The sequence below is a fragment of the Bemisia tabaci genome, chromosome 9 (genome assembly GCF_918797505.1).
Source record: "Bemisia tabaci chromosome 9, PGI_BMITA_v3".
Classification (NCBI taxonomy): domain Eukaryota; kingdom Metazoa; phylum Arthropoda; class Insecta; order Hemiptera; family Aleyrodidae; genus Bemisia; species Bemisia tabaci.
Window position 1 is genome coordinate 20,604,751 of NC_092801.1, and position 26,441 is coordinate 20,631,191.

The window sequence follows — 26,441 nt, forward strand, 5'->3', positions numbered from 1 at the left end:
ACTTAAACGAGCGAAAGCAATACTGCCGTGCAAAGGAAAAACGCCGTATGAACCTTCAGACGTTGCCAAATTTCCTTTAATAAAACACGACTTCCCCGGTAAACTTATGAAAATTGTTCTTCCAATTTTTCAGATAATATTATTCGCAAATCCACCTGAAGTTCCTGAAATTTTCAAGAAAATCTATTGATAAATTTCCTTAAAAATAAACATTAAAGTGAAGGAAATTTGGCAACTCTCGAATATTCATACGGCGTTCTTCCTTAGCACGGCAGAATACAGCGTTGAGCCGTAAATGAAGATTAATTTTTCAGTGGGTCGATTGTTGAAATTGATAGACATAGCTATAGACAAAAAAGACAAAAACGATATGGAGGGATTCTTTAGGTGGAAGCGGGCGTTCGCAATGGATAAATGAAGTAGGTAACAGACTAACTGATGACCACTCACAAGAGACCCTTTAATTAGTCCATCATGTTGTCCCTTAGTCTATAAAAACCACCCAAATTTACCGATAGGATCGCTCCATCTTCATTATATCTTCTTTATCTATAACTTTGTCTATCAATTTCAACAATCAACCCACAGAAAAATGAATCTTCATTTAAAACGCCGTAAAATCATTCGAGAGTTGCCAAATTTCCTTTGATAAAACATGTATTTTTGACGAAATTCATGCGTATTTTCAGCTAAAAGAATCTTTGTCCAACGATTTTGTGTCCAATTTTTTTTTGGTCCATCTTACATTTTTGTCCAGTAGTTAGTTTGGTCCGAAAGAAAATTTGTCCTACCTTCGTCCTCTTTATTACTTTGACCCATACTTATGTTTCCAATGATCAGATTTTATTATGTGTCCAATGATCAGATTTTATTATGTGTGCGATGATCAGATTTTATAATGTGTCCCATGATCAAATTTTATTTTATGTCCAATGATCAGATTAAAAAATTGGACAAAAATTCCTGAAATCGCACTTTTCCTTGGAATTTTCAGATATTTTGAAATTGTCTGATAATTTTGGAAATAAAATGTTCACAATTTTTCCTATTAATTTGTTTTTTATCAAAGGAAACTTGACAACGTTCGAATGCGCATACGACGTTCTTCCTTGGCAAGGCAGAACAGACCCATGGACTCGAGACTCACACTGCAAAAAAATTCTCGGCGTTTTTACCAAGATCCGTTGGTGCCTTTACCATCTCACTTTTTTTACCAATTACTGGTAATTTTACCAAGACAGACTTACCTAAAAACCGGTATTTTTACTGTTTTTTCAGGTAGCATACCACTTTCAATGGTTATCAATTCCTGGTAACTTTGCCTTTTTATCTCGGTAATTCTACCACAGTCGATAGAAAATATTGGCGTTTTTACCAAGGTCCAGTAAAATTACCAAGAAAGTTCAATAATTTTACCGATATTTCTCGGTGAAATTACCAATTCCATAAATGGTAATTTTACCAAGAAAAAACTGGGATCAAATAGAACCCTGAATTCTTGGTAACTTTACCCTTTACTTAGTAAATACACCGAGATTTTTTTTTTTTCAGTGCTTAGCAAGGCAGAGCAGACCCATGGACTCGAGACTCAGACTTGGCAAGGGTATTTTCACACGGTACACATATGTTTAGGGGCAGACAGGGGGCAGGGGGTGTTAGGGGGTGTTAGGGGGATGTAAGGGGACGGAGCGGGTTGTGTCTTGAGCCGCGGAGAGAGGGTTTTTAATCAATCACCGGAGTTAATTCGTTTCGGAATCGAAGCGTTCCCAGTTTCGGGAGTCCGGACTCGACTCGAGTTAATTACGTTATCAGCGCTTGTTCTTTGGGTCACTTGCAACGCGCACTTGTCGCCTCGAGCTTCTTCAGTGCTTCCATTGCCGAGTCGTCATCGAATAACCATGATCGATAGTTCACACTACAAAGATAGGGATGTATTCACCAGGATCATTCGATAATCGAAATACGAATGTATCGACCAGGATTATTCGATAATTAACACTGCTAAAATAGGGATATATTCACCAGCGGGTCGATTGTTGAGTCGTTATCGAATGACCTTGATCGATAGTCCACGCTACAATGATAGGGATGTATTCACCAGGAGCATTCGATGATCGACACGGCTAAAGTACGAATGTATCGACCAGGATTATTCGATAACTAACACTGCTAAAATAGGGATATATTCACCAGCGGGTCGATTGTTAAATCGTTATCGAATGACCTAGATTGATAACTCCTTATCTTAATAATGCTACACATCGATCAAGGTCATACGATAGAGATTCGACAATCGAGGCACAGGATCATTCGATAATCAACACTGCTATTAAGATAGGGATGTATCGACCAGGAAGATTCGATTACGATTTAATAATCGACCCGCACACTGGAAAAAAAACACATTGGATCTAGAGTCCAGACTCTTAAAAACATCGACAAGAAAAAGTACTCTTGATTCAATCAGACTTCAGCTTAAATCAAGAACCAAGCCTCTTAATTTGAGCGGATTTCCTTTTGATTTAAGCTTAAATCTAATTGAGTCAAGAGTCCTTTTTCTTGTCAATGTTTTCAAGAGTCTGGACTCTAGATCCAGTGTGTTCTTTTTTCCCCCTTAATGTTTGCTTAATACAATTCTACCTGGAAAAAATGTCGAAGGAAAACCGAAAAAACCCGTGAAGGCTATTTCAATTTTAATATTCCGTTACATTGCTAAGGCGCAGTGATACAACTATTCGTGCTCTCCGGAATGCGTGAGGTATCACGCCGCATTTGAAGGCGTTTTCCAAACAACCAAGTTTCAGCGCAGTGCAGCGCTTGGATTGTTGAATCGTCATAGAATGACCTTGATCGATAATTGGCACTTCTAGGATATGGATGTATCGACAAGGATTATTCGATAATGAACTTTGCTAAAAGAGGAATGTATCGACCAGGATCATTCGAAAATCAACACTGCTAAAGAAGGGATGTATCAACCAGGACTATTCGATTACGATTCAATAATCGACCCGCAGCGCTTGGATTGTTGAACTGTTATCGAATGACTTTGATCGATAATTGGCACTTCTAAAATATGGATGTATCGATCAGGATTATTCGATAATTAACACTGCTAAAAGAGGAATGTATCTATCAGGAACTTGAACGTGTTCAGTTTTTATTTTAAAAAAAAAATTAAAAAAATAACTAAATAAACGAAAGCGCAATCATAGGCAACATGAAATTCTTGGGCTGTTTCCGGTTGAAGCCGGTATGTGAGGCCTTGTCCACACGAGCCTGTTTGTGCGAATAAATTCCACGAACTGGAATTTTGCGGAACAAGTTACAGCTGAGTTCCTGGAACAAATTCGCCCAAAGTTCCGCGAACCGTGCTCATGTGAACAAGGCCTGAGTACTAAGTAGTCCTGCACTACTGCGACCACTAACGAAGATGTGCCTTTCTCATTGCTCCACTTTACCAGACTGATCGATAAACGGAAGGAGTATGCGCGTGCTTTTCTTCCGAAAAACACCAATCTGTGGATGAAATTGAAACCAGAAGCGTCGTTTCTGAGGAAATGAAGAAACGTTAGTCATTTTAAAGCGGCGGACAGCGAAGCGTTCGTCAAAAAATCATGAGCATGTACCAATTCTGCCGTGTTAAGGAAAAACACCGTATGAACACTTGAGAGTTGCAAAATTTCCCCACATAAAAAACATGTATTTTCGAGGAAAGGTACTCATATTTTTCCTTGAAATTTTCAGATATTTTAGACCAAATTACAAATAAAATTGTTTGAAAAATTCGAAGAAAAATGTCATAACTTTCCCAGTAAATTGGAATTATTGAAGAAAATCGGGCGAAAGCCGTGAGTGCGCAAAAAATGACGAGGTTTTTAAGCAAGCCAGCAGCAAGTGACAATATCCCTCTAGAGAGCCAATTAAACAGTGCTTTCAGGTAAAGTGCCGCCCTCTTCAGCGAATTTCTAACCTGAAAATGCATTGGTTGTGTGTCCAAAACGTAACCACGAAAGCATGCAGGAGATAGCACTTACGGCTGTCTTGCTGAACAGTAACCTGGCATGAAAATGAAAAATATACCCTTTCTATGCAATTTAAATAAAATCAGTCGATTTTTAACCATCCAAACGATTGCTAGGGGTCTTTCGGACGATTAGTGGCAACTTGACAAAGAGCGGAGGCTTCTTTCAATAACATTTTCCGGCCAGAAGCTTCTGCGCCCGTTTTCTCAAAACTTCATTTTGCACTTACTGCTCTCTTCGCTATCATGGCAGATTAATTAAAATATAGTTTCTTCAGATACTGTGCATTGCGTTGCTCGTGGCCCATTCGTTTCACTTGAAGAGGACTATTAGAATTTGAACCTTAAATCTGAAAACTCTGCAAGATTCCGAGAGCGTTAAAGTTGATTGTACCGAGAGACCTTTGATGTTCTTGCCGAATTTCGTGGAAAATTACATGTTTCTTACAACTCAGGGTGGATAGATTAAAACGCAGTGGAAACAAACTTTGGCAACCCCTGTGAATTTGGTGACCACAAATCAAGCGGCCCGGATTTGTGAGGGGCTCAGAGGTTTAAAAAAGGGCTTTGTATTCCAGCGTCTCGAGATTCAATAAAAAGCTTCCACTAGATTGCCTGCGGAAATGTCGGTCTCTCTGTACTTCCTCGAGAGAAGGAACTCGACGAAATCGACGAGACGATCCCTGCAAAACGAGATTTGGTCCGAGAAACTTTGACGATGAATTATAGTACTGTCGACAAAAAGGAGCGTGTAGGATCAAAATGGCACAAAGTCACTATTTTTCACTCTTTGGAAACCGCACAGGTCTGTATTATTTTTCTTGGTGGATTTTTTCTGAACGAGAGCTTGCGTTACAGCCTAGTATCAGATGTGTCTCGGACTTGTAAGTTTCGAATGTCATTGTTGATACTATCACGCGGCTTCCCTAGGGTGAAATGTGGAATTGTCTAATACAAAATGTCCAATTACTAAAAATGTCCACGATGAAATGTCCAAACATTGTTTGTCCAGCACAAAATGTCCATGAACTGCAATGTCCCATAAATAAATTGTTCAATTTCTTTTATGTCCTACTGAAAAAATGACGGTGATTTAATATTTTGAACATGATCGTCCAAAATTCCGTTTAGACACATTTTTTTCGGAACACATTTTTTGTAGGACATTTTTCAGTAAGGACATTCTTCTTAATAGGAAATTTTAATCATGGACATTCTTTTTGGGACATTCCTGTAATTGAAAATTTTAATTAAGGCATTATTCTTATCGGACACTTCCAAATGGATATATCCTACTGGACATTTCCTACTGGACATTTCCACTGAGCATCTTTCCTAGAGATAGGGGCATCTGTGCTCTTTAATTCAAACTTTAACGCAATATTACAATGAATGGGAAGTTTAAATTTATGCATAGAAAAAGCTAATATCTCGGCTGAGAATTGATGCCAGCAATTTCCATACAGCAAATCGTGCTGTAAGTAAAATTTTGGTTCTGCTGCAGGTATCGAAATTCTTGAATTCTCACCTTGTCTAGTGGTCCATTAGAGTAAACAATTTGAACTCTAGGTGCAAGACTGAGGAAGGGGTGTTACCATGAGGTTCCATTTTACCACTTTGTAACTTACAGTTCGGGTCACAGTTTTGGTCAGATTACCAATAGATGACGAGTATAACCAAAAAGATGTGCACAGAAGTGTCGTATTAGCTCGTAAGATCAATCACTCTTTTGATTTCGTGCTACGAACTTCATGCGAAACGACAATCCCTACATCGAAACTTGGCTGTTTGGAAAACGCCTTCAAATGCGGCGTGATACCTCACGCATTCCGGAGAGTACGAATAGTTGTATCATTGCGCCTTAGCAATGCAACGGAAGATTGATATTGAAACAGCGTTCACGGGGATTTTCGGTTTTCCTTCGACATTTTTTCCAGGTAGAATTGTATTAAGCAAACATATTAAGCAACGGAAGTAACCTGAATGATCTGAAGTATTCAAAAATATGGAGAGAAATATTCATCACTAGAGTACACAGATAGGGAGAGTACGGACATATCGGATGTCGGTAATTTTGAGGTTGGGTCATGAAACTTTTTAGGCCTAAAAAGGCAGCCAATCTATGAATTCATATTATCCAGAGTGAGTAATTATTACAATCGTTACGACCCGTCGTTTGTAAAGTGCCCATTTGACTTACTTTTTGCGTACATTTACTCTTTTTTGCGCACGGAAAGAAATTATAATGCTGATTCAACAACTTCGCAGTTAAAAAAAGTGTCCGACGTGTTTCAATGTAGATTTCACGATAAAAAATGCTAATTTCACTATGCCCATGGTTACATTAGTTTTCCACAATTGTAAAATGTACATTCGAAACATGTCGGATATATTTTCTAACAATTTAATTGTTGAATCAGTAATCCATTTTTTCCGTGCGGAAAATCGCTCATTTATGAAAATTCTTGGCCATCTTGGTTTGAAAGTGGAATCTGAAGATGGGCAGGGACTTCATTAGTGTAAGAAGGTTGGTTGCCCTCTAGAGCCCTCAGTGGACCACATTTCGACATAACCTTACTGTCTCTGTGTAGGTACTCTACTCTAATGAATACCTTGTCTAGTGGTTCATGGAAGTCTTTCTAAATCGAAATTCTCACCAATAACGGCACTGAGGGCGGAAAAACAATCTACCGACCCACTGAGAGTGGAGCACCGAGGCTCGTTAATAGTGAGGCACCTGCCAAAACTTATTCGAAACAATGTAGGCACCTAATAGGCCCCAGGTCGTCATACTGGAAGGGGTTACGCACGCTGCATTCTCACCATCAACCCCACGTCCCGCCCGGCGTCCGCGTCGCCCGATGCGAGAGTAAAATACTGCCGCGCTAAAGAAAAACGCCGTATGAGCCTTCAGGCGTTGCCAAGTTTCCTTCCATAAAAACCGAATTTACTGAGAAAATTGTGAATATTTCTTCCTAAAATTTTGGACAATTTTGTACGCAATGGAGATGTTGCATGTGTGAGGAATTTGCGATTTGACTGTTGATTCTTATGTAAAAGTTCGTGAGAAACACGATGGTGCCACTGGTTTTCTCTGAAATCAACTCCCAAGCTCAAAATAAGCTCTCAAGTTGAGGCCAAATGGAGGGGATATCCCACGCTATCCTGAGAGTCCACCTCTACGTCAAAACAAACTCTCCATGCAAAGATAGAGAGCAAATACATTAGCAGGGTTGTCACGTTCATTTGGGAATCTAGAAACTAAAAAACGGCAGCCCTGTCAATGTATTTGCTCCCTATCTCTGCATGAAGAGTCTGTCTTGATGTAGAGGTGGACTCTCAGGGTAGCGTGAGATATCCCCTCCATTTTGGCCTCAACTTGCGAGCTTTTTTTGAGCTCGGGAGTGAATTTCAGAGAAAACCAGTGGCACCATCGTGTTTCTCGCGAACTTTTACAAAAGAATCAACAGTCAAATCCCCAATTCCTCACTCATGCAACATCTCCATTTAATCTAAAATATTCGGAATATTTCAAAGAAAAATGTGCATGATTTTCGTCGATGATACATGTTTTATCGAGGGAAATTTGGCAACTCTCGAATGTTCATACGGCGTTCTTCCTTAGTGCGGCAGAATACGCCCCTCGACGAGCTCAGGTTACGCTCGTGACAAGTGATGAGTCGAAAGTTTTAAACGCGGAAATAGCAGCAACAGCATCGCCCTCCATCGAGGAAAGCTTCGAATACCGCACAGTAGAACGAGCTATTGAAAGAGGTTGGACATGAAATTTTTCGCTGAAATTTCATCCTCTATCTACTCTCATAAAATCGTTTGTAACACGCATGGATGGGGTGAGGAAGGGGAGTTCAAAGGTCAGAATGTTAATAGAGTGGGTCTTACTCAGTGGGTCTTTACTTTCAGAGGCCTTTGTTTAGTCATGGACAGCTATTATATGTGGCCATGTCAAGGTCGATTTCCCAAAGAGGAATCAAAATTCAGAGTAAGGAGAAAATCATCAAGAATGTTGTTTTGAAAATGTTGAAAACCCACCAACATGCGATGAACCCAATATCACAACCAAACTTCTGAAACTCTTTGCCTCTCTCACTTTAAAAATCTAAATTTTTGTATGTACACCCATTTTCCAATTTGTTTGTAAATATGTCAATAACCTGTGACGCCGAATGTCTTTAAATATATTAACTAACTAAATTATTAATTGATTTATTGGGGGACAAGCACAATTAATTGGAAGTGTCCAGCAATAGCAGCAACAGCATCGCCCTCCATCGAGGAAAGCTTCGAATGCCGCACAGTGGAACGAGCTAATAAAAGAGGTTGGACATGAAATTTTTCGCTGAAATTTCATCCTCTATCTACTCTCATAAAATCGTTTGTAAGACGCTCGATGGACGGGGTGAGGAAGGGGAGTTCAAAGGTCAGAATGTTAATAGAGTGGGTCTTACTCAGTGGGTCTTTACTTTCAGAGGCCTTTGTTTAGTCATGGACAGCTATTATATGTGGCCATGTCAAGGTCGATTTCCCAAAGAGGAATCAAAATTCAGAGTAAGGAGAAAATCATTAAGAATGTTGTTTTGAAAATGTTGAAAACCCACCAACATGCGATGAACCCAATATCACAACCAAACTTCTGAAACTCTTTGCCTCTCTCACTTTAAAAATCTAAATTTTTGTATGTACACCCATTTTCCAATTTGTTTGTAAATATGTCAATAACCTGTGACGCCGAATGTCTTTAAATATATTAACTAACTAAATTATTAACTAATTTATTGGGGGACAAGCACAATTAATTGGAAGTGTCCGAGTCGGAACCATGCCTCATTTTTTGCATGTTGTACATGTAAAAAGAACAACAGCATATTGGAAGAAAGAAATTGGAGCCAGGCGTCAGGAACACCAGAGCGCCTGCAGTTTTGTGTGTATGCAACGTGGACATCCCTCGAGCACGACTAGTTGTATCCAAGCGTTGTCATTAAGAAAGCCATGGCGCCTTCAATTTTCTACGCTTATGATAACGCATGTAACATCGTATCGTATTTTTTATGAAAAGGAAAATCGTGGGAAAGGTTTCCGACAGGCTAAGAATTCATGCACCTAAGTAGAGCGATTTTCGTCGAGTTGGGTCGTAAATTGGATTTTGATACATGGACGGAAAAACTACCTGGTAAAACTTCAAAAGTAAATTACGAGCCATTTAGTTCATTCTTGTGTTAATAAGAGGCTTAAGTTATTTTATGTTCCTTCGTGGGAGAGTATGGTCATTCGTTTATTTATGGCCCGGAAAAGTTGTGCCGCTTGTTAATTGATCTACGTGTTTTATAGTTTTTTATGGAGCTGTTTTGGGGGAAAGTAAGCGAATGCTATTACTGGTCGATGGGCCTCAGAAAGTTAATACCATTCTTCTCACGAGAATATCCTAGATGCACTGTTACCAACCTTCTTTTCTGCATCGATGCAATTAAGGAATTTCTTTGAAATGGTTTGTTAATAATAATATTTTAATAATATTAGTCCTAGAGTTATTCATTAACTATTAAATACTCACATCTTCCATGTAAATACATGTATACAGGTATAATTTCATTGGAATCTTACCAGGAGGCATCGAATTACAGTAATATGCATTCGTCGTATTGTTTGTTTATGTAAAGTCATAAAAGAGGCCGATAAAGCTTTCTTTTACGGGACCAATCAGAAACGGCACAAAACTGGCTATATTCTCTCTTTATACACCATATCGACGGTAAGGCTACCAGACCACGTATCTCGTTTGCAGTGTTTAAAAATCTCCGCTCCCACTTTATATGCTACTGAATACTTGAGTTGGGTTAGGTTAGGTCACGCAACTAAATCAACTCCGCGGCAATGCGGGAGGTGTCGCACAGAAATGAAGGCGCGCAGCGCGCCACTGCTGGGTTGTGCAGATTTCTCTTGCAGCTACAAGATGCAATTCGACGGCGTAGGTCCGCATTCACATATCTCGTTTGCGGAGTCTGAAAATCTCCGCCTCTATGTTATTTTTATAAAGGAGCACAAATTAATAACATTTCTTGAAATTTTTACAGTTTTCTTTGCATGAAAATGAAAAAACACAGAAGTTTCAAGAATTAACGTTGAATAGTTTTTCACCCGAAAAATGAAGTACGACGGAAATCTACAACGTGCGTGGTCAAGATGCGTGGTCTGGTAGCTTCACCGTCGATATTCCAGAGCCCTCAACATGACATATTACAATCTTAGATATTTTTTTTTTAAAACGACGTTTTTTGGATTGCGAATTATGACTGCTGTAATGGAGATGTTGCATGTGTGAGGGATTTGCGATTTGACCATTGATTCTTATGTAAAAGTTGGAGAGAAACACGATGATGCCTCTGGTTTTCTCTAAAATTAACTTCCAAGCTCAAAAACAGCTCTCAAGTGGAGGCCAACACGGAGGGGATATCCCGCCCTACCCTGAGAGTCCACCTCTACTTCAAGACAAACTCTCCGTGCAAAGATAGGGAGCAAATACATTGACAGGGCTGCCACTTCATGCGGGAACTCTAAAACTGAGAACACGGCATCACTGCTAATTTATTTGCTCCCTATCTTTGCATGGAGAGTTCGTCTTGATGTAGACGTGGACTCTCAGGGTAGGGTGGGATATCCCCTCCGTGTTGGCCTCCACTTGAGAGCTGTTTTTGAGCTTGGAAGTTAATTTTAGAGAAAACCAGAGGCATCATCGTGTTTCTCTCCAACTTTTACATAAGAATCAATGGTCAAATCGCAAATCCCTTACACATGCAACATCTCCATTCCGGTTCCACGCATTATTTAACATCCCTTGACCCTAAATATTGGAACTCTTCTCTAGGCTGCCGTGCTATGGAAAAACGCCGTATGAACCTTCAGGCGTTGCCACATTTCCTTTGGTAAATCATGAATTTCCCGGTAAACTTAGGAAAATTTTTCTTCTAATTTTTCAGATAATTTTGCTCGCAATTTCACCGACATAAGTCCTAAAAATTTCAAGGGAAAATGTTCAAAAATTTCTTCAAAAATAATTGTTTACTGAAGAGAAATTTGGCAACACTGGAATGTTCATACGTCGTTTTTTCTCAGCACGGCAGTATGATGCAGTATGAATGAAGTCAATTCTGGGTTGACAAAGGTCCGTTTCATCTCGGATATTCATTGATGCCCCGATTGTCAGGAAGGATATTCGCTCGAGTAAAAAGGGCTTTTCACAGAGCGAATGTGAAGAGGCCAAAAGAAAAACGCGGTTGTAGGGAAACGAGAGGGGAATTGAGTGGAAGAAGTGGTGGAAAAGGGATGATGGGGAGGATAGAGGAAGAGGGAGGGGTCGGGGGAGAAATGACACTCCCTAGGCGGCGCGATTCGATTTCATCTTAAACTAATTTCCCACCGAGTGACCCGCGCCTTGCGTCCAAGGACAGATTCGACCGCATATCGTTTCTCCTTCGTTAACTTCTCATCTCTGAAGTGATACTTGGGAACTGAGAGCGCTAAATGGAGCGCGCAGAAGGTATGGTTATGATTTGAAAAAAAAGGGAAAAAAAGAGGAAGAAGAAGAAGAAGAAGGAGATAGAGAACAAGAAAAAAATAAAAAAGAGAAACAACAACAAAAAGAAAAACAAGAAAAACGAAGACAAAAAGAAGAAAAGAGAAAGAGAAACAAAAAGAAAAACAAGAAAAAAAGAAGAGAAGAAGAGAAGAAAAAAAAGAAAGTAGTGGTAGTAGTAGTAGTAGTAGTAATATAAATTTATTTTAAAGCGGTGCTTTATCAACTAAGGTCATTTACACCTCTGTGTGTTTACATGGAAATCAACAGTAAAAATACAAAAGGGTTGAGGGGAAAGGTTAAATTTTGAGTTTAGTGGAGCGTATAAATTCGAAAAGTTTTACAGGATGAGTAAGAAAAGAAAGAAAAAAAAGAAAAAAAAGAAAAAAAGAAAAAAAAGAAAAAAAAGAAAAAAAGGAAAAAAAAGAAAAAAAGAAAAAAAGAAAAAAAGAAAAAAAAGAAAAAAAAGAAAAAAAGAAAAAAAGAAAAAAAGAAAAAAAGAAAAAAAAGAAAAAAAAGAAAAAAAAGAAAAAAAAGAAAAAAAAGAAAAAAAGAAAAAAGAGAGAAAAAAAGAAAAAAAGTAAAAAAAGAAAGAAAAAACAGAAAAAAGAGAATACAAGTAGTAGTAGTAAAATAATTTTATTTTAAAGCGGTGCTTTAGCATCTAAGGCCATTTACACCTCTAAAGAAGGCAGTAGTAGTAGTAGTAAAATAATTTTATTTTAAAGCGGTGCTTTAGCATCTAAGGCCATTTACACCTCTAAAGAAGGCAGTAGTAGTAGTAGTAAAATAATTTTATTTTAAAGCGGTGCTTTAGCATCTAAGGCCATTTACACCTCTAAAGAGGGCAGTAACAGTAATAAATTAATAGTAATAAAAAGAGAAGAAAAAAAGAAAATAAAGAAAAAAGAAAAAAAAGAAATAAAATGTGCTCACTTGCATTACATTTACTTTGGAAAATTGGACCAATTTTTCTTACAAGCTAAAAATGAAGCGGTCCAGCTCCAATGCGCGTTCCAGTTATTGAAAAAATTGGTTGCACTCACCTTTATCCAACTCCGAAAATATGAGAATATACCAGCATTTATCCCTCTCATACTCGATGTTTTTGCGGGGAAACCGAAATTCAACGTCCCAGAAACTAGTTAAAGCCAGGAATTATGGCGCCAACAGATTTTGTGACGTCACATGACTTTATTGACCGCCATCGGCTTATGGCCCAATCCATAGGTCGTCATAATGAGGTCTTAAGTTCAAGGCCCACGTAGAATGTAGAACAGCTTTAAAAGCATCCTTTTTTAGCGAAGAAAGCTCTTGAGCTTTGAAAAGCTCGGCAACTAGTTTCTTGCTGGAATTTTTTCAGAATTTTGGCTACCTTCGGTGAAAAAAACTGATTTCTTCGGAGAATCTAGGTAGCGCGTACAAATTTTGAGCAGTGAACACATTATCAAAATTATCTTGAAATAGGAGGGAAATATAGCGTTCGTGAAAATTACACCAACTGACGTTTCTGAGACGCGCAAGCCAGCGTGACATAACGCACTGTTGCGCGAGAAGTTAAAAGCGTTACTCATTATCCAAGGTTCCGTTTCAGTCGTTTTTCATTTATAACTTTCATTAAAAATTCTTGATGCTTGAATATACGATACTCATTATCTACGGTTCAGTTTCAGCCGTTTTTCATTTCCAGCTTTCATTAAAAATTCTTAATGCTTGAATATACGAAAAATGTTTCCTAACGTAGCCTCCTCTTTTTTCTGTCTCTCTGAATAATGCCATTACTGTAAGAATGCATTAATCGTTATTCCTCTTTCCAGTGGCGTGGCGTGCATTACGATACATCGATTGATCGGCCATTTAAACCTATGGAAAAGGATCGATAAACAGGGTGTTCGCAGCAAACACCTTAATAATCGATTCTTTACCATAGGTTTAAATGGCAGAAGAACCGATACATCGCAATTCCCGCCACGCCACTGCCTCTTTCTTTCATTACCGTCTTAGAAGTGATGAAAAAATAGAAACGTCTCGGAAAAATTCATTTAGCCAAGAATGCATTAATTTTTACATTTTTCTTTATTATGGCTCGTATTTTCTTGAAAACAGAGGAAACCCGACGATAATAGGAATCATATTTATAAGCTCTCAGTCTACTCATATTTTCGTGTTTTGTCGAGTTCATTCTGGAGATCCGATGGTCTCATGTCCGCATTATTTTTCGCGGTTTTGCTCTAGATGAGCTTGCTCTCTTTGAATTTATAAAATATGACCTAAGTTTTTAAATATCACGCGATAAAATTATGATTTTTTTTCCCATTTAAACTAAATAAATATTTATTTCTAATCGTAGTATGCACTGGGCCGAAAGACATAATTTTTACTGCTGTCGATGGGTAATAATTTTCAGATTATCTTTTGGAATAAAAATCAAAAAATCAACATGAAACATGACACCTGCAAAGTAAACGCGCCACAGAGATACTCTTGACTTTGAAATTGGCAAATATACAGAAGGGTATGCCAAACTGTATGTTAAATATGCTAACATATACTTGCTTGGATGGGACGTGATTGGGAAATGTATCACTGTGTTTAACGTTTCCTCACACTAAAAAAAAATTTGGAAGATTTTACCATACTCTGACGATGTGATACAAGTATGGCAATAACACTAGACTCCATGGTAGTATTTATCATATTATGATAAGTGTCACCTGAGTTCTGGCGATTACTACTACAATTCTGGTTATTTGTATGTGAGGTAGAACCAAGGTGTTGTGTTTGTTATTTATTAATCACTGAGGGACCTTTCGGCTTACGCCATCTTCGGAGTGCAAATTCTTTGGAACATAAATATATTACAGTTTGTTTTACACAAGTTGTCACAAATTTAACAATATATTACATCATGGACATCTCACGAAAAGTCTAAATTAAGAGAAACTTAAATAAGTTCAGAGCGTAAGACAGCATAAGCCGAAAGGTACCTCGGTGATTAATATATATTAAACACAGCACCTTAGTTCTCACTCACATAAAAATAAAATGGTGTTGTTCAAATCAAGCCTTATTAATTCTGGTTATTTTCACTAAATAATATCACTGTGTAAATAATCAAGTAGACTTATAGTGGATGTTACCATACTTTTTTCCAGTGTATCTCTTTTTCCCTCAACAGCATACACAAAAACATGCTATCATAAGGTTGTGTAAGAGAAGGTAGCAGATAAAAATCGGCGAAATATTCCCTTTTATTTTCTCTAAAATCCTGAGTGCTCTCCCTTTTCATTATTTCGTCCCAACTCCGGAAACTTCCAATAAACTTTCACCCCCTTTTACCATTCTATTTATTTCGCATCAATCACTGACCGATTCATTTCCCAGGCTCGGCGTCCGTCACATTTCATAATTCCGACAGATAACTCACAGAAAAATTCCTTCTTCATTTTCCGTCCGTCCAATCCACTTACTCAAATTCTGAAAATTCTGCCCTCCGAGACTGGATTATTTTTACTTTTTCCCTCGAAAAAGACAGTTTGACGGATGACATGGCTCACTGAAAGGACCATTACCACTTAAGGCCCCACCCTCTTTCCCTGCAACCTGTTCCATTAAAGAAAAATGCCCGTATTGAGAGGATAAGAAATCGGTTGGAACTACCGATTCTCCGCTTCATTTTTGTTTAAGTGTCAGCGCAGGCCGCCTATACTGCCGTGTGCTAAGGAAGAACGCCGTATGAACATTCGGGAGTTGCCAAATTTCCTCCAATAAAATGTTTCAAATTTTGTAAAAGCTTTTCCCTACCGATTTTTATTTTAAAAAGTTATACATATTTTTCCTTGAAATTTCCGGATATTTAAGATTGAATTGCGAATAAAATGGTCTGAAACATTTGAAGAAAAATATTCACGATTTTCCGAGTAAATTTAATTCTTGTTAACGGAAATATGGCGACGTCTGAAGGCTCATACGGCGTTCTTCCTCAGCACGGCAGTATAGCGGTCCGATCTCTGATGGACACACCGCAACCTCAGCCTGAGGTTTGGCTGCTCTGGGTTTAACATCAAAATTTGCAGTTTTAGTCAAAAATTGTACGTCCAACCTCTCTAATTGACTCGATCAACTGTGCGGCGTCTGACGTTAACACAGCAAATACAAAGATCAAAGGGACGCACGCAAGATAACTTACTATCTTAGGTCCAACATCCGTGAGATAACTATTCGTACTCCTAGGATGTGCGGGTTGCGGCTCGATTCAATTGAAGGCGTTTTTACCGGATCGAGTCGCTGCTAGCACCGAAGCGGACGCCTGGCGGTAGTTGGTTGCATCACATAGCGGAATTAAGTTACTTTAGTGCTTTTGCAGGAGATTCCTCCCGAAATTGAAGAAACCGACGGTATAGATAGAGTTTAAGATTCGGAACCTAGATCCAGGTGACTATTTGTCCAGTGCAAATTTTAAGCATTCGACATGTGTATGCCTCTTAGCAATGCGACGGTGTAAGTTGGCATTTAACTCGGTTTGCGACGTCGCAGACTTCCCGTCATACTTTATTTTTAAAACGGAAAGCTACTCAACGGCAATTCGTTAAAACTGCCGTGATTTTTCTTCTCTATGCGGAGAAAATTCTGCATTCACTTTAAGGATTGATGTCAATTTGTTCTCCTTTAAAAAAACTACATAAATGCGGAGATTTTCAGACACCGCATGCGAGATATATGATTGCGGACTTACGCCGTCGATATTTTCCCTACAAAACACCGTGTGTAGGTACGACCTTACTTTTCAAGTCCGCACCGAAAAAACGTGAGAAGTTGATTTAACATTCTGGATGTAAAAAAAGTGTGCGAGAACTTATAAAATGCTGAATTACCGTCTACGGCAGTTACTTAGCAATGCTAAGAAGTAAAACTAACTGCTGTAGTGGGCAATTCAGCATTTTATGTTCTTACACACTTTTTTTACATCTAGAATGTTAAATCAACTTCACTTTTTTTTCGGTGCATTGAATCATAGCAAGCTTTAGGTCTAAAAAAAGACCAAGTCTGTTGGGCTAGGGTTAATAGAAGCAACACGAAGCAAAAGCGTCAAGTGAGGAAAATAACAACTTCGCATTTAAGTAAATACATGATTTCTTTTTAGATCCAAATCAATCAGATCTCTTGACACGGATCGACTTGCAAACACTTCGTACTCGAACTACTCGGACGCAAACATTTAAAGCGCATCCGGGATTATCTGCCCGTGCTCTAAACACCTGAGTGTCAAAGTGGTTCCCCTCTGAAAGCGCCAAGACAATATTTTTTTCCATTAGCGCAATCTCCGGTGAATCCACTCTAGGGCGAGGGATTTTGCATACAGCCACTTGGACGTACTTCTGCCGAACGGAACTAAGTGCATTATGACAGGAGCCCTGTTATGCATGTATTCTTACGGGTCTCAGGGCTCATGTCTTGATGCACTTAGTTCCGTTTGGCAGAGATACGTCCACTTGTCCCGGAAATGCATTTGATGGACGGATGAAATCAGGCTTCGAGGGGCCTCGAGGCGCGGGTGCCAAACGGGTGGAAAAATCCTCGAAATTGACTATTCACAGAAAGGATTTATTTTTTCTTACTCATCTATGAAACAATGGGTCTGTTGCAAACTTCAGTTGGAGCGAAGAGTTGTTTATTACAGAAAAGTGCATAAAAATTACGATTAGCGCATCGAGAAAGTCTCAAATACACTCCTAACTTCACAATCTGCCTAAAAAATATGTGTTTTTTTTTAAGCTTCCTACTTCAAAAACAATACACCGGCACAGGTGAAAATTTCATGAGAGAAGCCGTTCCGACAAAACCTTTGCGCACGAGAGAGAGAGAGAAAAGGAAAGGAGAAAGGAAGGAGAAAAAGAGGAGGAGAAGGATGAAGAAGTAGAAACTGTAAAAGAGATGATAAAGAAGAAAAAATAGTGGAGAGTGGAGAAAGAAAACGAAACGTAAAGACAGAGAATGAGGAAAAAGGGGAATAATAATAGAGAGGAAAATAGGAAAAACAAGAAGAAGGGGAAAAAGAGAGAAATAAAAAACTAAGAAAAAGAAAGACAATAAGGAGAAGAGGAGGAAAAAAGAAAACAACGAAAAGACAGAACGGGAAAAGGGTGCAATCGAAGGAATTATGAAAAACTTAGAAGAGGAAGAAAGAAAAGCATGTACATGAAGAAGGAAGGGTAGAAAAGGAAGGTAATGAGGAAGAAGAAGAATAGGAAGAGGCATCTATCCATTCGCTGTCTCTAAATTGAACTTGAAATATGATTTCTCAACTGCAAAAGATAGCCTAATCATTCCTCCCAAAAGAGTTAATAGAATGGCGAGAGATCTGGCGTCATCCTCCATACTTTCTGCATCACTTCGAAATGCGTGTATGGGGAGATTATGCAAAAGCTATGCACGGCGTAAGCTCCCGCCAAGTTGGAGGGAATATCGAACATTTCCGAGTGCCATGAAGGGAGACTATCGAAATTTATCACTCTACTTGGCACTCTAGTATTTCGCATCAAGATTCGCCCGCAACCGTCAGTTCCATCCGATTCATGTTCAAGGTTGTTTCCGGTGTCGTTACTAAATATTTTCCACCCGTAAGAAAAAAAAACCGTGTGATTGGGGATTGATAATACACCAAAAAAAATCAGTTCGAACGCCCAAAAGCCTCTACTTAATTAGAGAATCATTGATGACTCATCTTAATGAAAAAAGCGAGAGAAGAGCTTCAATTGGACGTATTTCTGCCAAACGGAACTATGTGCATTATGACTGGAGCCCTGTTGCGCATGTATTTTTATGGGTCTCGGAGCTCGTGTCTTAAAGCGCATAGTTCCGTTTGGTAGAAATACATCCCATTTCTATTGCTTTTTCCCTTAAAAAAGGGAGCGAAAAATGAATGGCTCTATGCACCACAGCAAAGCACAGCATGGTTTTTTTCATCTTGAAATCATACATTTGTACTACACACATTTGAACTGCTTTCTGGACGGAAAATTATACTCAAGGCTCATGACAGCTATTCAAAACCGAAACAAAGACTACCAAAGAAATTTGTTTGAAAAAGAGGCTGCAATGCTTTGATTACTCGTCTAGCGGATCCAACTGGATCCAAAGCACATCCTAAGTTGCCTTTCTGACATTTCAAATCTGATGCTACATTCAAAGAACACATCTCTTGAGGGAAAAATATTCTCTGATTATTCAATACATCAACGAACGTTCGCCGCAAGCTCAACGCTGTCTGATTAATTCGTGCTTTGAAACCACCCTTTCAGTGAGCTTTTAATCAATGCTCCTTATAATATTTTTTATGCTTCGATAAGTAAGAATGACTGAACACTATCGGTAGACATGTTCTGCCCGTTTTCAATTTGTGTTTTTTGCGTCGGTCCCTGTATCCTGATGCATTTTGTTTTAAAAATGAAGCAGAAGGGATCAAAAAGGCTGAGAGTTACTGTTACTAACTTCATTAAATGGCAAACCTATAACATTTTTCTGCATTTTAAATGCTTTTAAACTTTGTTTTAACGTGCGGGCGTGAGGTTAAGCAGCTGTAGAAACGGACATAAGATATGCTGAAAGCGCAGGAGACGGATTTTTGGAGGAGGTCACCTCGGTCACCCCATTTTGGTCAAGCATGGCGATGGCTTTCCTTCCTTGAAGATTACGGTCCCGAATGGCCTGATCCAACTTCCCATCTGAAGTCAGCCTCACCCCCAGGTACTTGTATTGTTCGCAACCAAGCATATCATGACCAAGCAATTGGTATGGTATGGGCATGTGCAGAGAATGGCTGATACCAGGTTGCCGAAGGAGTTGTTGGAGTGGGTCCCCCAAGTAGGCGATCCAGCCAGGAGGGCGTCCAGCCAAACGGTGGGTAGAGGGCATCCGTGAAGAGATGGAGAGATGCCAGCTTCCGGAGGATCTCTACCATGACAGATTCTTGTGGCGGGTAGGCGTCGCAGAGCGCCCAAGCGCGCCGTAGAGCGCCCAAGCGCGCCGTAAAAGCGGCTTATACATACATACATGGAGCATGGATGTGCCTAACATCCCTCGATGTCTACGGACAATAAACGTAGTCTCAAGTTGCTTGAAGGTGCTAGCCACGAAGCCATAAAATTAGCAGAAAAAAAGAACTTACGGAGAGGTGAACTTACCTATCTAATGCTATTGCTACTAAATGGAGGATGGAGGCGGTGCAGCAGAGGACGTCGCTGGAGGTCCACATGTCGCAGAGCTCAGGGCCGAGCGTCCACTGGCGGCTCACCTCGTAGACGGCCCCGAGGGGCATGACCAGGCAGGCCACCAGGAGGTCCGCCACCGCCAGCGAGAGGATCAGGTAGTTGGCCACGTTCTGGAGGTTCCGCTCCAGCAGGATAGCCGCGATCACGAACACGTTCCCTGCAACATACATCCAGCTTCCTTAGTTATATCCCGAATATCCGGTTACTCCAAAAGTACCACCACAACTGAACCAAGTTTAGCAGATAGGAACCAACCCACAATGGTTATGTTGCATGTGTGAGGAATTTGCGATTTGACTGTTGATTCTTACGTACAAAATCGAGAGAAACACAATGGTGCCACTGGTTTTCTCTGAAATCAACTCCCAAGCTCAAAAAAAAAGCTCTCAAGTTGAGCCCAAAATGGAGGGGATATCCCACCCTACCCTGAGAGTCCACCTCTACATCATAACAAACTCTCCATGCAAAGATAGGGATCAAATACATCGACAGGGCTACCACTTTATCTGGGGACTCCATAACTGAAAACACGGCATCACTGCTAATGTATTTGCTCCCTATCGTTGCGTGGAGAGTTTGTCTTGATGTAGACGTGGACTCTCACTAGAGCGTGGGATATCTCCTCCATTTTGACCTCAACTTGAGAGCTTTTTTTGAGCTTGGGAATTGATTTCAGAGAAAACCAGTGGCAACATCGTGTTTCTCGCGAACTTTTACAAAAGAACCAACTGTCAAATCGCAAATTCCTCACACATGCAAGATCTCCATTTCGAAAATATTGAGTTAAGCATGTTTTTGAGTTCCCTCTAGTCGTATATTTTCTCTTGCCAAAAGCTCAAAGTCGAAAAAGAATATTAGTTTGTGAAAAGAGGGGTCGAAGTTTATTTTCTACATTGAGTCTTGCAGAAGAATAAAACGTCAAAACCACTTTTTCTCAGTTTCAACTTGATGCGGGTTGGTTCTTTTCTGATACAATCGGTCCAAATAAATCCATTATTTTTGAAAAGGCCGCAAGGTTCAAAAAACCAACTTTTCCAGGATGAACAAAAACCTATAAAAAGTTCCTAAAACTTAGTAGCAAAGACTGTTAAAAAAGCTGTTAAGCTGTTATAACTATATTCATTTCAGGAGACTTATTTCGGTTTTTTTTTTCAACTAAATTTACAAGAGGTTAAGTTTTGGTAGTATTTTAGTAGAGAGTGTTGAGAAACACTTATAACACTGATTTAACAACTTCTTCCCCTCTTTTTAGATAACCTTAGCCTGACAGTTTCTACAAATGAGTGTACAGTTACACAAATCAAATAAGTGCGACCGATATACTACCGTGCTGAGGAAGAACTCCGTATAAACATTCAAAAGTTGCCAAATTTCCTTCGATAAAATGTTCATTTTTAATTAAGGTTATGATTTCCCTTGAAATTTTCAGGACTTTTTAGCGGAATGGTGAGAAAAATTATCTGAAAAATTGGAAAAAAAATATCTATAAGTTGACCAGGAAATTTGTGTTTTATCGGAGGAAATTTGGCCACACCTGAAGGTTCATACGGTGTTCTTCCTTAGTGAGGCAGTAAAGAACATCGTATTTACGGTTCAAACGATGACCGAGCTTCTTTCTTCAGTATGTCTTTGCACATAATTTTTATAGAAATAAAAATTGGCTCTGCTACTAACGTACGCGGGAGGGTCTCTTTGAAAGTCCATTGGGCGGATAAAAATGAATTCCGCCAAAGCTACCAGCGCCATCAAAACGTGAGTAGCTTCTCTCCAAAGAGATGACCATTTCTTATCCAACTCCATATAAAATTCGACGCTCTCTGATCAGATCCTTCGCCCTACTTTTTATTCTCTTTGCCGAGCTTTTTTGCCTTCGATTCAACCTTCATACACCCGAGCGCGTTGAGTGATTGCCCTTCCTTTGAAAACCCGATTCAAGGGTCGCATGAATTCAAGAGGGTGCCAAAAAATTCTCGCCGGACGGAGCAACCCTTATCAAGTTCTATTCTCTAAGTTTATTGACTAGAGAATCATTATTCCGTCTCGTTATTTGGGCCTGACGAATTTCATAGACGGTGCATCTTGTCATTTGACTTTACAGAAGAGTTCATCGCAATTTCTCGAGCAGGGACTTAAAATAATAGAGACCGTTTAAAAATTTGAGATTCGTCCTGCGCAATACGAAAAGTTGATCAATTTCGGCGATTTTGCAGGGTTATTGGTTCCTTTGCTAAACATAGTCCATTTGGTCTCGGAGTAGAGAATGCTTGCAGTGGATTTGTAAGGGCGCTAGACAATAATACATCCACGAAACATTTTTTGTTGGGCACTTTGTCTTAATCATTTCGTTTGTTTTTAAATGTATTTATTTTTTTGTGCATGATTTTCGAATTTTGTAGTCATATAGCACTCTAACATCTACATTAGGTACATTCATAAAAATATTCTTTGATTGGACAATTAATTTTTAAAAAAAACTGGCTATATTAGCATTACATGAGTCAGAAATTAGCCTGAACATGATTGGATTGTTTGAGAGTATACATGTAGACAAATAAGAAGGGAATCGTGATTCTTCGTTTTTTTCTTTATTATAAAAAAAAAGAAAATTAATAAATTTATAATTCATACTTAATTGAAACAATTACTTAGTATTGGCCAACTGGCGAGAGTTTATCTCAAGTGTTGAATTCCTGCCCTCGGGTATTATGTCCCTGAAGGCTTCTCGTGAAATATAAATTGCTAAAATTTAAAAATTAACCTCGCATTGCAACGTTGTAAATCTTCGCTTATGTTTTACTTATATTTAAAAGAGAGCTAAACAGTAATTCTTCGGATATTCGTCGCTCAGTTAAAGATATTCATAAATAATTTCAAAAATATGCTTTGGTTACAAATACTGATAAGTATTGGTGAAAATAATAATATTCTGTTTCCATATTACGGATGAGATCGACTCGACATTAACTCACGTGTCAAGTCAAATTTGGACCGCGTTAAGCAGAAATAACCAAGCCATATCAGCTATGGCCAAATTTGAAAAGACAGTTTAATTTTTTACATGCAAACAGTTGGGCGGATTTTGGTGCAGATTTCAGAGACTTTTCCGCACAGCACGAAGCAAATTCCTTAAGAATTTCAAAGGAATTTGCACACATGTTATCTTTTAAAAATTAAAGTGCCCTGTTAAATTTGGCAATAACTGATGTGGCTTGGTTCTTTCCTCCTAAACGCAGTCTAATTGACTATATTCCAATTTATTTGAGCTAATTCAATCCAATTACCCTGACTGACTATAAATAACTTGGATCCAGTGGCATGGCGTGACCAATCGATTATCGATATCTCCCCATCTGAAGCTATAGTAAAGAATCGATTATTAAGGTGTACCCTGTTTATCGATTCTTTTCCATGGGTTTATATGGCAGATCAATCGATAAATCGCAAAGCATGCCACGCCATTGCTTGAATCGTTTCTAAATTAGAGCCTCGTTTGATGAGACTTTGAGTCGAGTTAAAGAGAGAAGGGAGGGAGGGAGGGAGGGAGAGAGAGAGGAAGGGGGGCAGGGAGGAGAGAAGGAATGAGAGAAAGAAGGAGAGTAGGAGCAGAAGGAGGAGAAAGGGGAGAAATTAATGCGATGAAATAGATCATATGAAGCATTAGCGGGAGAGGAAGAGGAAGAGATAGTGGGAGAAGAGGAGGAATGAGAGAAAAAAGGAGAGGAAAAGAGAGATAAAGTAAGAGAAGAAGAGAAAGAGAAAGTGGGCGAAGATGAGGAAGGGAGAGAGAGAGAGAGAAGAAAATTAGTATCGACGGTTTTGAAACGTTGCAAAATAAATCCGCATTTTGCGTCTTTGGCCATCGACGTAAAAGATGGACGTAATCGTCGAGAGAAAACAAAATGACGTCACCGCGGCGGCGGACATTTTTCCGCTGCACAAGGCAGAGAAATATCTCAAACGCACAAAACCGCCCGTCAAATCAGTTGCCCCGAAATCGTCGGCTCAAAGAAAATGTATCGAAGCGTGAGAGTTTCGGAGCCGAAAGATAAAGGAGGTGAAATATGGGGGGCCGGCAGAGGGAGAAATTAAAAGGGTCCCGGATCGGGAGGGGGGGGGAGCTCGTATGAAAAGAATTGAAAAGGTATCGAGGGCAGCGCTGCCGGAGCTGAGAGCGATAAAATTGCGCGGAAAATTGATGAGAGCCGGCGATTGCCGACTCCGACTTGACAGGATCGCGAGGCTTTGAAAAGAGGCGAGGGCTATGAGGCGAGTAGTGGGGCTGCCTTCTTGGAGAGCGCATAACTTTAGTCCCGGGGTTTTTGACTTCGACTAGGAGTTGCCTCGTTTTCTCAGAACAGACCGCTAGACAGGTCCAGATTTAAGGTAACGTATGAAATTGGCTACATTTTGCAAAAAAGAGCCACTACACTGGAAAAACAACACATTGGATCTAGAGTCCAGACTCTTGAAAAAATTGACAAGAAAAAATACTCTTGATTCAATCGGATTTTTGCTTGAATCAAAACGAAATCCGCTTAAATTAAGAGGCTTGGTTCTTGATTTAAGCTAAAATCTGATTGAATCAAGAGTATTTTTTCTTGTCGATGTTTTTAAGGGTCTGGACTCTAGATCCAATGTGTTTTTTTCCCAGTGTACCTTAATTTTGGTTTATTTTGGAGACAACACATAAATGACAGACAATTGCCTTACTTTTCCAGAAGAGACCATTATACAGCTCGAGATTTAAGGCAACATATGCAGTAAATATCGACTACATTTTGCAAAAAGGAGCCACCACTTTAATTCTAGTTCATTTCAGGAACAACATATTTACAGACTGAGAGTTACCTGAGATTCTCAGAAGAGTCCACTAGACAGGTCGAGATTTAAGGCAACATGAAATATTGGCTCATCTGTAAATGGCTAAAAAGTAATGTAATAAGTTGTACATGCCTTACTGTTAGGTCTTTTATACGTCGCACGCTTCGATAGCAGCAGAAAGTATCGTCAAACTAGTCGTTGAGGGCATGAGGAATATTAAAACGCCTTCAATTATTGGTAAGCAACCCGCACATCCGAAGAGTTCGAATAGTTGTATCCAGGGGCTAGAATGACCGTTGCGGTGCCTTGTCTCCTTTTCTTCACATTGTATCTGGTTCACGTTGCATTACATGCATACTTTTGATATGAGGCCGACCTCTTCAGAAGGACGTAAGTCCCTTGGAACATGTCGAAACTGTCACTGTGCTTCATTTTTGTACAGATGGACAAATAAAAATGCCATTTACCACATGACCTCTGCACTACCTTAATTCTGGTTCATTTTAAGAACAGCGTATGCGACAGACTGAGAGATGCCTGGGGTTCTTGCCTTTGAGAGGATCTTAGACTAGGAGTTGCCTCGAATTCCCAGAGTAGACCACTAGACAGGTCGAGATTCAAGGCACCGTATTAAGTATTGGTTGCATTTTGCAAAAAGGAGCCACTACCTTAATTCTGGTTAATTTAGGAGACAGCACGTGTGACAGACAATTGCCTTAGTTTCTCAGACGAGACCACTAGACTGGTCTAAAAATGCGGCATAATTATATGCGATGGACTACATTTTGCAAAAAGGAGGCACTACCTGAATTCTGGTTCATTTCAGGTACAACATGAACGACACCCTGAGAGTTGCGTGATTTATTCGAAATAAACCGAAAGGCAGGTAAAGATTTAAAGCAACATATGAAGTAAGAGTTACATTTTGCTAAAAAAAGCCACTATCTTAATTCTGGTTTATTTTAAAAACAACACGAGTGACGGGGTCTGGCAATATGTGACTTACAGAGCCGGTATATCGACGATGAAACTCCCAAACCACCTATCTCGTTTGTGGTGTTTTGAAATCTCCGCTCCAATTAATTTTAAAAGAGACAAGTTGGTTTTTGCAATCGCTAGCGATAGCAATATTCGTCATGGGAACTTTTGCTTCTGGGATATGAAAATGTTAAGGTACAGTTCGTTTGTAGTATCTTCAGAATTGAAGGGGCTATGTAATTTTGTGTCGACATCTCTTTTTTAACATTTTTAATTTTTTTTCTTTGCATACAAGAAAACTGTTATTTACCAATTATTTATTTTCGTTGGATTATGTATGGTTTTCGGAAGTTAACGCATTTAACTTTCAGTTTCGTTTTTTCGGCGTAAAGTATGATATTTTTACTCTACGCATATGCCCGAATACGCATCATAAGTGACCTATGTGCTTCTTAAGTTGCCATTTTTTTCATTCAAATAGATGTAACTGAAATGTTAGATGTGTACTACCTATACTACTTTCATGTCATTGCTTTATTTATTTATTTACTTTTTGCGTAGGTATAAATTGTTATTTTTTGCTGAATTTTGGAGAAAATATTGCTTTAAGAACGTGGAATGTAAATTAATTTTATTGAAAAAAGAAAATACCATCATTAATTTGGGCGAACAGAGAAAATATACATCAATATTTGGGTCAACATCTCCCTGATTATATAAAGGATGAATATATTAGTATTTCTGTATCAAAAAACTTAGC

The 26,441-nt window shown here is 39.2% G+C and overlaps 1 protein-coding gene across 4 annotated transcripts in view; it reads right to left on the reverse strand.

The window, feature by feature from the left end:
- LOC109039076 (5-hydroxytryptamine receptor) overlaps positions 1 to 26,441 on the reverse strand; it is a 657,585-nt gene that overhangs the window by 90,851 nt on the left and 540,293 nt on the right. For all 4 annotated transcript variants that reach the window (XM_072304246.1, XM_072304243.1, XM_072304245.1 and 1 more), the window contains one exon: positions 19,796 to 20,039. In XM_072304246.1, the coding sequence (XP_072160347.1) occupies positions 19,796 to 20,039 (244 nt within the window). The remainder of the gene's footprint in view (positions 1 to 19,795; positions 20,040 to 26,441) is intronic.